At 38.4% G+C, this 14,084-nt stretch overlaps 2 protein-coding genes across 2 annotated transcripts; both read left to right on the plus strand.

Annotated features, from left to right (window-relative positions):
- Positions 1 to 1,864: 1,864 nt before the first annotated feature.
- Positions 1,865 to 2,436, plus strand: LOC128374162 (lactose-binding lectin l-2-like). The gene has a single exon (XM_053334431.1). The coding sequence runs from the start codon at positions 1,928 to 1,930 to the stop codon at positions 2,414 to 2,416; it is 489 nt and encodes a 162-aa protein (XP_053190406.1). The 5' UTR covers positions 1,865 to 1,927; the 3' UTR covers positions 2,417 to 2,436.
- Positions 2,437 to 4,067: 1,631 nt separating this feature from the next.
- On the plus strand, positions 4,068 to 13,002 carry cdca7b (cell division cycle associated 7b). Its single transcript, XM_053334414.1, has 10 exons — positions 4,068 to 4,143; positions 6,064 to 6,207; positions 6,310 to 6,410; positions 6,750 to 6,966; positions 7,144 to 7,206; positions 8,447 to 8,629; positions 9,388 to 9,543; positions 9,664 to 9,813; positions 11,155 to 11,291; positions 12,610 to 13,002. The coding sequence occupies exons 1-10, from the start codon at positions 4,126 to 4,128 to the stop codon at positions 12,629 to 12,631; spliced, it is 1,191 nt and encodes a 396-aa protein (XP_053190389.1). The 5' UTR covers positions 4,068 to 4,125; the 3' UTR covers positions 12,632 to 13,002.
- The last annotated feature ends 1,082 nt before the right edge of the window (positions 13,003 to 14,084 follow it).

Raw genomic sequence — 14,084 nt, forward strand, 5'->3', positions numbered from 1 at the left:
GTCTGATTCAATCCAATGGCTTTCCACCTATTGTACTGATGACTGTGTAGAAACACACTCATTTATAGGTGTATAAAAGTCATTTCACTAATCTTCATATTTATGAACTCTGGATACATTCATACATGTAACTCCAGTTAAAACCAGTGGTACTGTAGGTCAAATGAAAGTTGACTACTTGTTCAAACTCTTTTGTGATTAGATGAATGAAGGTAAGCTCTCCTGAAAGTGCCAAAGTTCAATAACTGTGAATCAACAATAAAGCAGTAGACCAGCAGACCTCCTTCAATTTTTTTCTCCTTAATTTCACAAGTGTTGGACATTCACATTATCAACACCATTATTTCAATAAAAAATATCTTTGGGATTTTGAATATGTGTACAAACGTTCAGTTCCCTTTATTTTCATGAATTTTAAACATTCATACATGTAACTCCAGTTATTGGTCAAAAGGAATATTCATACAACTTTGCCATATTCTTTTCTTTTTCGTCCCAGTTTGACTGTACAAAATGTATAATTTACAGAATTACAACAAAAGGCATTTACTGTAAACAATAATAGCATAAAGACATTTCAATCCACATATTTATCCTCTTGCATGTTTGTGTAGATTTAAATGAGTGTTTTAGTTTAAGTGCTTTTACATTTCTGTTCTATATTTTCATACTCTTTGCTCATTGATTAAATGAAGGAACAGTGCATGGATTTCATATTCTGATCCATCAATAATTATGAGTTTTGTTACCTTCAAGAAGCCTCCCCTCGAGGCCAATAGTTTTTACCTGCAACAAAAAGTGATTATCTTCCCAACTCTTCATAGACCATATTGATATTGTCATTTTAACCTTTACCCTCTGTGGGATGAGGGTAAAGCTAAAATGTGTATGCAACACGTATTCATCATCATTTCAACTCAAAGGCAATATCACAATGAGTGAAATCGACAGGGGGACTCATGATTTTCCAAAGTATTTTAGTAGCAAAGCACTTTAATACAGAAATTCCGTGTTATGAACAGCTTAGTCCTTGTCTGTGCATTAAGTCTCTCTTTCAAAGACACTGATCCCTCCTATCACCAACACTTTCATTCACATGGTCACAGAAAAGAAACATTTTTCTGGAACCTCTTGGCAGCACATGGAGAAATGGTAAAGACATTTATTTAGTCTGGTATATTAAAGGATAGGTTCACAATTTTTCCAAGTTGGTCTTAAAATCCTCATTTTGTGAAAAAATATAGTTCAGAGTTTATCTGAATATAACGTTGGTCAGATTAAGTGGATATCTTCAAAAGTTATTTTATACAACGTTTCTCTTTGTGTTTCCCAGACAGTGTTTCTCTTCTGAATGGCAGTGAGATGACAGTAATAAAGAGAGAAAGGTGCAGTTGAAAGGTGATTTGAAGATATCCACTAGATTTTACTGATTTATAAGCTTCTGATGACTTTCAAATACAATTGTGCAAAAAAAAACAACTGAGGGCTATCCCAATCACCTATACTGAAAGCACTTTAGTATGAACAGGAGGAATCATTACAGCAAGAAAAATCTTTTATTGTTCATATGTATCTGAATATTATTTTTTAAACACAACTAACTGACATTTTTTGTAAAAATCTGTCTTTGTGTTTATATAGTACTTTTCATATATCGCGATGCAATACAAAGCACTTACATTTTCAGAACAAACAAACAAACAAAAAGAAAAATAAATGTTCAGATTCTGTGTGGTACTGTGTGGGTGAAAATGTTTGGCAGGTGCTCTTGACCAATCATATAATGACAGCAATGCACTGCAGACACCCTCTCTAAAGCATTTAAAAGGAAACAGCCTTTCCCCTCTCTCTCAGAGATTCTTGATCACATCCCACGGTGCAGATCAGCTCCAAACAACACATTACACCCTATTCGTGATTTGACAACATGCTCCTGTTCCTGTTCTTGTTTGGTCTGGCTCTGGGAGCTGAGTCTCCTTTAGGTGACAATGAATTGAAACTACAGCGTGGTAACTGTCCCCCATTCTGGTTCAGCTTCAACAGCCGCTGCTACAAGTACGTCGCCACACATATGACCTGGGCTGATGCAGAGCTCTACTGTGTGTCAGAGAGAGCCAACCTGGTGTCTATCCACAGTCAGGAAGAACAGGACTTTGTGAAATCCCTGATCAAGAACTTTGACCATGCTGAGGGATACACCTGGATCGGACTAAGTGACACACAGAAGGAAGGAGGATGGATGTGGTCTGATGGATGTGCAGTGGACTTTGACTTTTGGTTTTCAGAACAGCCAGACAATGGTGCTGGAACTGAACATTGTGTTCACAACAACTATGCAAAAGATCTGAAATGGAATGATGCCACATGTTCTGACACTTATCCATCTGTTTGTGTTTCTCGCATAATCTGCCCGTAGCAACTGAGATGGTTGCTGAGTGCAACCTAGTGCATTTCTACTTGTTGCTCTTTTCAAATGCATTTGGCCTCAACAAAAAAATAAAAATACACAATTTTACATGTGTGTACAGTAAGTGTTGGACATTCACATTATCAACACCATTAGTTCAATAAAAAATATCTTTGGGATTTTGAATTGGTGTACAAACTTTCAGTTCCCTTTATTTTCATGAATTTTGAACATTCATACATGTAACTCTAGTTATTGGTCAAAAGGAATATTCATACAACTTTGCCATATTCTTTTCTTTTTTGTCCCCGTTTGACAGTACAAAATGTATCATTTACAGAATTACAACAAAAGGCATTTACTGTAAAAAAGAATAATAGCACAAAGACATTTCAATCCACATATTTATCCTCTTGCAGGTTTGTGTAGATTTAAATGAGTGTTTTGGTTTAAGTGCTTTTACATTTCTGTTCTATATTTTCATACTCTTTGCTCATTGATTAAATGAAGGAACAGTGCATGGATTTCATATTCTGATCCATCAATAATTATGAGTTTTGTTACCTTCAAGAAGCCTCCCCTCTAGGCCAATAGTTTTTACCTGCAACAAAAAGTGATTATCTTCCCAACTCTGCATAGACCATATTGATATTGTCATTTTAACCTTTGGGATGTACTGTTTTCCAGTATATGTGTATATATTTTAAACACACATACAGAAAGTATTGAAGGGGATTGAATACTTTCTGTATGTACTGTAACTTCCATTGTAGTTATACCTTTCTCTAAAAACTATAAGAAACGTTTAATTGTGTTCCCCTGAATTGCTTCATTTATGGGAGCAATGCAGTATGTGAACAGCTGCCTCTGTCTCAACTGGGCTGATTCCAGCTGACATGAGCTGTGACAAGTGTCTCTCTCGCTCTCTTGCTCTCTCTCTCTCTCTCTGTGTGTGTGTTCTCTCTATCTCTCTCGGTCTCTCTCTGTCTATCTTCCATAATTCATATTGCTGTGTTCGCCACTCATAGCAAAAGGATCAGGAGATCTACAGTGGAGGATGTTACTTGGGGGCCTGGAGACTAACTGCTTTTTGCACTATGAATAATTTATAGGGACCAAAAAAATAAAATTAATAATTTTGCTTGATGCTCTTTTGTCTGCTGACCAACTGTAGGAGAGTTTGAGAACTACAGTCCAATATTTCTCCTCGCGGATATTATACCTGAAAGTCTGCTTAAATGGTTAATAATGTTATTCTCCTTGATATCTCATGGTTAACACATGCAGTCAAGGGCATTAATATTGCCTGAAAAGTAATGATGACGCTGGCAGCCTGTCAGTCTGTCTGCACAGGATAACCACACCCACATACCGTTTTCGCGCGAAGTAACAGACTGTGCCATTGTGAGTGTGGCGAGGGGGGTCGCAGAAGAAAGACCACTCCTAAACATAGAAAAAAACACCCTCACTAAAGCAATGTGTAAATGGACGCAGGCTTTGGGATATATTTTGACTTCAGATAATCATAAAGGGACTCCCAAAATTACAAATACTGTAAAAACCACAAGTGTAGTTATAATCCCAGCCAAGATAACACCCCTACTTTTGCAATCCTCAGACTTCTGTAGCGGCTACTTTTTAAATCCACTTTTACGTTTGGGTTTTACACGACTAAACTTTCCGTTGGACGGAGATTTTGCTGTAAAACGCAGCTTAAAATGACACTCAGATCAAAGGTAAGCGACTGAGTATTGTCTGCAAATGTAACTCCATTTTCCCTGTCTGTGTTTATAATGAAAAAAAAAACTCAATGAGTCAAAACGAGCACTATTGTTAACAGCTAACGTTGCTGTCTTGGCCGACCCGAATCTGCTCAGTTGTAAAGATACATTAATAACTTATTCACGGTATAAGTGACTATACTAGTTGTTAGTAATTAGGTTCGGTGACCTACATATCCTGCCATAATGTTATATACTGAGTACTATTTTCATAACTTGTCGACCGTCTTTGTTTTGACCTGGATAATAGCTTGCTTGCACGTGATCTGCCTCAATGCTCAAGTGATCGTTTACATTTTGGATAAATCTCTGAACTCTCATCTAATGCTCAAAGTGAAAACAGTGGGGCTTCAGTGTTTAGGCAAGGGAGCTGGAGAGGTGGATCCAACCTTTGTCGTCCCATCTCCGAAGAGGTCAGAGGTCAACATTTCTGTATCGACAAGTTGGACCTGGGATATCAATCATGAATCATTATACTATTGATTGATCTATTAGTCATTCAGTCTACCCAATCTCAGAGGAAAAATCAGTGTCTCCCAAAGCCTGAGATGAAACCTAAATGCTTCCCTTTGTCTCAATCACATCCCAAAGATAATCAGCTTACTATCATAGGACTAACTTAACCTTAAAGGAACCAGAATATATATAAAAATATACGAAGCTGGGAGCAGCTTCCTTTTCTTTGCATTTTGCACTTTTTTCTTTGAAAATAGTCAAGTCAGATTTATTTATAAAAACTAAAAAAGTGCTTTACAGTTTACAATTTTAAATACCTAAAAAGATAAAACACAAATACCAGTTAAAAAGACAGTAAAATAATAAAGCAACATAACTTTAAGAAATAAAAAAGCTACTCTCATACTGAGTTAAAAGCCAAGAAATAAAGATGTGTTTTAAGATGAGATTTAAAAACAGGCAGTGTAGGGGCCAGCCTCACATGCAGAGGTAAGTTCTCAGAGTTTGAGGGCTACAACTGCAAAGGCACGAGCTCACCTTTTTAATCTTTTCAAAATCATAAAACACTGAACAGGACTTGACCTTAAGCATCTGCTGGAAAAAGCTACATTTGATCACTGAGTTTATGTTGGTCCAATTTAAATCCCTGTCCATGAATTAGTCTAAACAATTCGAATCAATTATAAAAATAGTAGATAAAAATAGAGACTTTAGACAGTCAAAAAGACTCTGGGCCCCCGATAAGAAATGCTGTCTTGCCCAAAGGTAAGAGTGCACACAAAAACAAAAAAATTTTTTATCATCCTGACACCATATTAATATACACATTGTTTGGTATTCATCACTACATTTTATAGTCATTTTGGTTTGTTTTTTTCGTCCTCTGACTGTAAGCCACCCTCCTGGGGAAAAAATGTTTATTTTGGCAGTTACTGTTGCTATTTTCACACACCCTGCCCCTGAGAATTGCACCGGTCTGAACCAATCAAGAGCACCTTATATTTAACTTGGTAACTACCCAGGTAAACAGACAGCCAGCTCCCAGAAAGCTGAACTTTATTCAATGTTTACACAGCTTTCACTTCATTACCAAGCATGTCCAGTGATGGAATGGCTCCCTCTGGTGTAAAATGTGAAAACTGAAATGGTCCAGTGGCTTTTTAATATTATAATATAGTAGCACTTGTATCATCTGACCAATGAATGGTCCTGAAAATGCAGCTGTAGTGTGGAGTTTTTTGTCACTATATCTGTAGCATCCTCCCTGCTGTAATTTACACATTTCTATGAAAATGGTGTACTCATGCTGTTGTGTGCAGGAGGTTATTGTTTGTCAGTCTGCTAGATATTTATCATTAGAATTCACACCTGTAGTTCTGGGTTGTGATGATAACGCATGACCACACTGTCTTTCTGCAGGCTCCGTGTTTCAAGTCCAAGTTTATAACTGCTGAGCTGGCAGATCTGTTCAGCCAGTCAGACAGTGACGAGGAGTTTGAAGGTTTCAGCGATGGTGAGGAGGAACATGACAGAGGATGCTTTAACAAGAGACTGAAGACCAAGGTATGAGAAAGTGTATGAATGTATTATTGAACGCAAATGTTTGTGATAATGCAGCTGAAGTACAAGCCTGCATGCTTTTTTTTTTTCTCTGTACTTCTCCAGATGGCGGAGTCAGAGGAGGACAGTGATGTGGACACAGGCTTTTACTCTGATGGTGAGGAGGCCCCCCCGCAAAAGAGGAGGAGTCTTTTAGTAGCCTTGAGGTGTGTGTGTGTGTGAATTAGAAAATATATACCTGGACTTAGGTTAAAGTCTGCTCTGTGTTTTGCAATACAGACACATTATACATAAATATAATCTCATTTTGAGCAGCATTTATGCCTAAATGCACTTTAAGTGTGTTAGCATAGATAAAGCAGTGTTTAGTTATGTTAATTTGTGTTCAAAAATTAACAATGTTAGGTATAGATTCACCCTTTTGCTGTGTGCTGGTGTATTTTCCCAACCAATGGAAGGGACCTTGGTAAACACATTACTATTCTATGACAAATGTGTTAATTATGTTAATTTTGCAATGATATTATTTCTATCTTGTTCCTCAGGTTTCCCATCAAAAGACTATCTACCCCCAAACAGGAACCACAAAAGAAAAATGTGAAAAAGCCTGCCACGAAAGAAACTCCTCGTTCACAGAGAGCCAAGCAGAGGATGAAGCAGCAGGATGAGGGAGAAGAGGAGGAGCAGGAGGAAGACAAAGAGGACGTCCTGTCTCAGAGCCTAAGGAAACGAGACAAGAACATCCAGGAAAATAAGGCCATGGTAATGAACCCCAACAGCCTTTGGTGTGATGCTAAATACACTTTCTAGCTGCATGGACAGTCTGAGCTAACTCTTTCAGCTCATTGTCCATAACAATGTGAATCTAAAGGTTACATCTACATCATTCAGTCCCTCCTGTGTCAGATGAGATTAGTCGTCTATGTTGTTGTCTTTCAGCTGGCTAAGCTGTTTGCTGATCTGAGCAGCATGGCTGACCTGACTCTGCCCACCAGTCCTCAAGTGAGTAAACACATATAACACGCACTATTAAACATGTCCACAGCTGGGGAGTACCCATTCATTTAGCGGTGATGAATAACCTTGCTGTAGTTGTTTACCAAAGGCCTTTATTCTGTTTCTGTTTGCTTTCTTAATCAAACTGTTGTTTTGTGTACAGTAATCAGATTATGGTGCAAACTGTATTTCTTCTTTGTACTCAGCAACAACTTTGTTCAAGCATGTTTGTGATCAAGGAAAGTTAAATGTATGCCTTTTAAGTAGAAGTTGCAGGTATTAACTTAATGTGTCATTACTGCGCTGTAAGTGTTATACTAACTCATATTTATTTGTTTTAATAACAGTTGTTAAGTGTCAGATCCATTTTAGAGTCAGTCTCAAAGAGCTCTGTTTTGTTCTCTTTGGTGGCCCCGAATGGTGATAAATGGTAATTGCAGATGGTTTTTTGTGCTCATAACATTTAAAAAAAATCTGATTGGCTTTTACTCACAAAGCTTTGCACTTACAGTAACGTAATGAGTATAGTTGTCGTCAGCTCAGGTACTTCACTTGGTTCACTATCATCTGTGTGTGCAGCACACACAAGGAGCCCTCATTTAAACAGAATTAGAGGAGAGGATGTACTATAATCATAAATGCTGTTTACCTAATTTATGTGAGCTCGTTTCATTTCAGCTCAGTGTGATAATTTACTGCGTTTTGCGGTGCTACCTTGTCTCCTCTCCTCTGCTCTGAGGAGCGGTGAGGGATGGGGCTCTGCACAGTTACTGTACTTGAAATAAAAACTTTGCCAGTAAAAGGCCAGTAAGAGTAAGCTTTAAACACACACAAGTGAATAAAGAGCAAGTCTGTTGCATTGGCTCTGCCGATTGGAATGCATTCTGGAAAAGTTCTCGCCAACACCTAGTTATAGAGTAATAATCATACTGTTTGATAACAATGCAAACAAAAGGGCTTTTATCATCTTACCTCATTAAGTGATAGATGGTGACTTAACTGACTTGATTTATGTAAAAGATCTTTGAAACTGCCACTTTAAAAACTTGTTGAGAAGATGAGCTGTGGGTGTAGGTCAGACAACCAGTAAAAGTATTTTGTTCTTTAAAAAAAAAAATTCTTGTCGTAACAATATCCGCTACAAAGCACTCTTAATTAAATAAACTGATTAAACAGATTGGTTCACTGCTTTCTACAGAGATTTTCTTATTAACTGATCTGGTCTGTCTTGATCTTATCTATGCAGAAGAAGAAGCGCGTTTCAGACAAAGCAACGCCACGGAAACGCAAATTTGAACCAGAAAGGGGGTCAGAGAGGAGGAACCCATCCCGTAAGGCCCGCCCTCCTGAGAACTTTGCAGTGGAGGAAAAGAGCGAGCCCCTCACCCAAAGAAGCCCCAGAACTGTAGACATCAGGAGACTGGTGGAGGTACGCCGTGCAACACATCCACTGCCACGCAGTGCTATACAGCTCACATGTATATTCAAGTTTGAGTTGAGAATTGATGTTGAAATGATCATTCAACAGTGCTGTCAATACAGTTGCAGGGCAGTACTGTGATGGTATATTGATAAATTGGCAACCAAATGTTTGCATATGTTTTTATGTTTCAGAATCAAATCCAATTATATATCTTACACACATTGACAATGGTTTTCATTTTAGCCAGATGTTAATATTTTTATGTGAATGATTGATCACATGACCACTTGATGGGAGCATGGGATTGCTTGTAATGACAAATCAGAAAATCATCACCCAACTGCAGTTCCCTTCAGCTCCGCAGAGATTTTCAGCTAATGTCTTTGTTTTTTACAGCCCAAAGCTTTACTGTTTTGGTTCACTTTCAGTACTCCCACTATCTGACGACTCCAGATTTGTGCAAATGTTGCTATTAACCTGCTGCACAGGCAACTGTGTGCTCACAAATTCACCATATCAACTTTTAGAAGTTTATTGTCTGTTAATGTTGAGTTTGTATGCTTTGCTGTCCCAAAGTGGCCAAAAAACAGTCCTTTCAGGTTTAACATCTGTAGTGAAGAAATGTGTTCATTAACAACAAACAGAACAAATTCTGCTCAATTCTAATTTCATATTTAAACTAAAATATATATATTAGCTACATAACAGTGACCTGGTCCTGCTTTCTCAGTTGTACTTAAAGTCTGTCTGCTGTGATTGGACAGGTGGATGAGGAACATGTTGGTGAGAAGCGGAAGAAGAGGAAGAGCCACAGTTCCAGGAGGAGCCAATATGAGGTGAGATCAGTCGACGAGATCACCAAAGAAGATCTGGACAACATAGCGTACCGCAGCAAAGACAAGATCTGGGACAAAGAGAATGTGAGTCACAACAAGCGTTGGTCCATTCAGTGTTGTTGGTACTATAATTTATAATCAGGTTAGCTGGGGTGGTGGTTTTCGTCATTGTGTGTGTGTGTGTGTGTGTGTTTTTTCTATCAGGGAAGCTCCTGTCACCAGTGCCGACAGAAAACTCTGGACACCAAGACAGTGTGTCGCAGCGGTTTCTGTTCAGGGGGCAAAGGTCAGTTCTGTGGGCCGTGTCTGAAGAACCGCTACGGAGAGGATGTACGCACAGTGCTGCTTGACCCGGTTAGTACTATCACACACTCGTTAAACATTTAATTTTCTAATTCTCTCACTGTGGATTTGGTAAAGTTGAGATGAGTATGAGGTCTGAGACTGAATAGAGACAGAAAAGAAAGACGGTCTGGTTAAATAGTAAATATTGCAAGTAACTGTTAGAAGCAAATTGAAAAGACATGTAGTTTATCTTCATTTATTTTTGGGACTTGTCATTAATTACAAAAAGCTACAGAAAGGAGCGTTAAAAGCAAATATCTAAAAGGAAATCTAAGAATACTATGATTCAGAATAGGGGTAAAAGGCCACCAAAGACAATATTAACAAACACCCCTCACGAAATACCCCCCCCCCCCACACACACACACACACAAACAATGGGTGTTCATCTTGATTTCACACAACAAAATAATACTGTAATGTTTGTGGATTGTGTTGTTGCTCATTTTCCAAACACAAGACTGTAAATTTTACCAATATGTGAACAGTCTACAGTGTGTTTAGCAAGTATACCAATTTAGTTTAGCACATTAGCATGCTAACATTTGCACTAGCACTAAACACAAAGTACAGTTAAAGCTAATTTTATCTTAAAGTATCGGACAAACATACATTTTGACCTGATATTGGTCCTAGTTTGAAGGGTCAGGTGATGAAGCTACAATGCATTCTTTGGTGACGATGAATGTCCGTACCAAACTTTACAGCATCCATCTAATAGTTCTTGAGATTTTTCAACCAAAATTTAAAAAAAAACAACAACACAATTTCAACCACATGGTGGCACTAGAGTAAAAGACACTGGAAAACATTTTCTGGGAACTATGAATGTCTGTAAAAAAAAAAAAAAAAAAAAAAAAAGATAATCCATCAGGTAGACAGAATAAATACATTTTTGACTTACTGTTTACATTATAGGAAAAGTCAGAGGATCAATTAAGTCACTAGAATTGATCCTTTAGTGAATCTGGAAAGACTATCAAATTTCATGGTAATCTGATAGTTATCAACATAATTCATTGTAAACGACAAACGTCAACCATGTTGGTGCTAGAGGAACAGTCAGAGATGTGCCAAAGTTGGTCGGTTTAATTCTGTGGAGACAATGAATATCCATAAAGTTTCATGGCAATCTGTCCAATAGTTGTTGAGATATTTTAGTTTGGACCAAAGAGTGTGTGTGTGTGTGTGTGTGTGTGTCATTATTGGAACTGCTGTAATTGTGATCTTGTAAACATTTGGTGTTTTGGGGAAAATAATAAGCAACACAATAGTCAACAGAAACCTTAAGAATCAACATATGTGATCACACCAAGAAATTGGATTCACCTGTGCGTTTTCTTTTTCTAGGAATGGTCATGTCCCATCTGCCGAGACATGTGTAACTGTAGCCTGTGTCGAAAAAAGGAGGGTCGCTGTGCTACCGGCATCTTGGTGGGATTGGCCCGCTACAACGGCCACGACAATGTTCACGAGTATCTAAAGAGGTAACATCACCCCCTTTTTCTCCTATACAGGTTAATGTCACAGACTGGGATCTCCTTAAAACTGACATGATGAGAATAATATAGAAATGAAAAAGAAACACTTGCATGCACAGTAATGTTGTTGTAAGTATGGAATTAGAAGAATTCCTAAATCAGTTTTGATAATGGACTTTCTTGCACAAAGATTACAGGGTTCAGCCTGATGGTAGTCCCTTGTTGGGATACTTGACTCTTTGAAGCTTAAAGTCTTAAGACTGGTGCAGAAACAGTTAGTTGATTGACAAATTGATCATCAGAAAATTAATTTCAAAATTTGAACACTTAATTAAATCATTTATGAAACAAAAATAATGCAAACGTGCATCTACCAGTTTATCAAGTGATAGGATTTGCTGCTTTTCTCTGTTTTTATACATAGTTGCAAATTGATGTCTTTGGGTTTTGGACAGTCGTCTTGGAAAAAACAAGCAGTTTGAACTCCATGTTTGTGTAACAGACATGTTTTTTACTTGCACATCTTTCGCTACAGATACTCATTTTAATATTTGTAGCTGTTTTTACCAGCTCTGCACTGACCTGAAGAGTTTATTTAAACTTCCAAGTCTATTTTCCTCCATTTGTGTGTGTGTGTGTGTGTGTGTGTGTGTGTGTGTGTGTGTGTGTGTGTGTGTGTGTGTGTGTGTGTGTGTGTGTGTGTGTGTGTGTGTGTGTGTGTGTGTGTGTGTGTGTGTGTGTGTGTGTGTGTGTGTGTGTGTGTTCGTGATGTGGGAGATGGTGGGTGTGTCACTGTGTGATGTACTCTGTGTGCTCAGTTCTGGTTTGTCCACGAAGGAGGGTGAGTCGGGAGGGAAACTTTCTGTTGACTGCTTAGCATCACATTATAGACCTTTTTATATGCATTTTTACCTTGCACTAGCGCATGTGTTAGCATCGATTAAAATGTATCAGCTGTGTAGCGTTGTGATATGATAATAAAGAGCAATAAATTGAGTCAAAGGATTGAATGTGAATTAATTTATGGGCGCGTCAATAGTTATCTCCCGTGTTTAGCCTTTAGCTGTGTGTCCATTTTATAGTGATCGTCAGTCAGCCACAATACACAGTAATTGTGTATCGGGTGGTGAGCTTTTCCAAAACACAGGTGTCCTATGTTCAACACTGTGTCTGAACACTTCATGTGTAGACGCACAGACAGAGCACTCACTGCTGCTGCTGCTGCTGCTGCTGCTAAACTTACTGCTCATGCTACATTTGTGGTCTTCTAGACAATTAGGTTCAACCCTACTTCAACTCATGCATTGCTTTTTCTTCATTGCAGCATTCAGAGGGAGCTGAAGTGAGAGCCCAGAGAGGAGAACGTACTGGTACAGCTGAAACCTGGAGCTGCTCTTGTGCTGCACAGTACTGTAGAACTCATTTTAATGCACATTCTTATGTTTAGACCAACCTTTCTAACTAGAGGAACTTTCTTTTTCTTGTCACCTTAAGATAAGGCACATACACTGTTAATATGTTTTATATATTCTGATTGTAATTCTGCATAAGATGCAGACATATTCTTTTTTGTTATAAGACCAGTGCTTAACTTTGAGTTGTATATTTTCTTTGCAATATTTTAACTCTTGGTGTCCATTAGAGTGAGTGGTTGTTTATTTTCTGTGTTATGGATGCAAAAGAAGCCTTGTATACCAGCTACTTTTCTAAAACTGAGTAACTTCACAGCATTCTTGTCAGTCTACTGTAAACTCTAATAAAGACTGGTATTATCTAAATGATTTACCATGGGTTTTTAGAAAAATATTTTCATGCAGTCTTTCTTCTGTTTGCTTGTTTCAGCTTTTTACAGATGTCAGCAATGCACTACAGGGACAGTACCTTTTTTTTTTTTTAAGGAAGAAAATGTACATTCAGGGCATCATTGTTGGCTGAAGGTGCTGCAGGCGAGGCTGAGTAGGTGTGCGTATGTGCGTGCGTGTGTGTGTGTGTGTGTGTGTGTGTGTGGATCTGGTGTCCTTTCCCCAGGTGAGTGGGGTCAGGTCGAGGTCAGCTGTTTGCTCCCGAGGCGGCGAGGGAGCCAGTCAGCTGATTTTTATGTAACGGCCAGGTACCTGAACTGGAGGGCAAGGGTCACGTCAAAGTCAGAGATCAACCTGAGGTCACTGGATCCTCATAAGGCATCATTGGCATGCAGCAGAGTTAGATTATAACTGTCAGGTGGAGCTTTTATCTAATCACTGTTATCTATCTTCTCTATGTGATGTGTTTATCAGTGTTGCAGTGCACACTTAAGACTGAAGAGTGAATTAAAAGTAAAAGGTTTTGACTCAGTGGTGCACACAATTTTCGTCCAGGTATTAAGTTGTTTACATTTTTGGTCAAAATCTCATCAATGTATCAATTGAACTTCCAAAGTGATGAGAATAATAGTGTTACAATATCTAAAATCTGCCCTTGTTCTGATACATTGAGAGTTCACTATATTCAACTCCATTTTACCTTCAAAACTCTACAGAAACACCTGAGGGTTTGGATTTAGGGTGTTTTTTTTGAAGTGCTTCAAAGGAGTGACTTGTCAGAGGTAAGTGTGAGCTGCCTGCTACGCGATGCTTTTTGTGAACTGACTATCAGTGACCTGCCGATGAACCCAGAAGTCCCACTGATCGCAGGTGAGTTACCCTTGGTAGACTTTGGATTATGTACAATCAAAATACAAATAAGTGTGTCAAAGCAGGCGACCATCAGCAGGCGTCTTTTTCCGAGTGGTTAGCAGGTTGTGCCCTAACTAAATGGTCA

The sequence above is a fragment of the Scomber japonicus genome, chromosome 15, assembly GCF_027409825.1.
Source record: "Scomber japonicus isolate fScoJap1 chromosome 15, fScoJap1.pri, whole genome shotgun sequence".
Classification (NCBI taxonomy): Eukaryota; Metazoa; Chordata; class Actinopteri; order Scombriformes; family Scombridae; genus Scomber; species Scomber japonicus.

What these genes read in the sequence shown, in the direction of transcription:
- cdca7b (XM_053334414.1), top strand. An exon ending in ACAAGAGACTGAAGACCAAG is followed by an intron (nt 6,208 to 6,309) that starts GTATGAGAAAGT and finishes GTACTTCTCCAG; the next exon opens with ATGGCGGAGTCAGAGGAGGA. An exon ending in CTCTGCCCACCAGTCCTCAA is followed by an intron (nt 7,207 to 8,446) that starts GTGAGTAAACAC and finishes TTATCTATGCAG; the next exon opens with AAGAAGAAGCGCGTTTCAGA.
- LOC128374162 (XM_053334431.1), top strand. Translation starts at nt 1,928, where the DNA reads ATGCTCCTGTTCCTGTTCTTGTTTGGTCTGGCTCTGGGAGCTGAGTCT.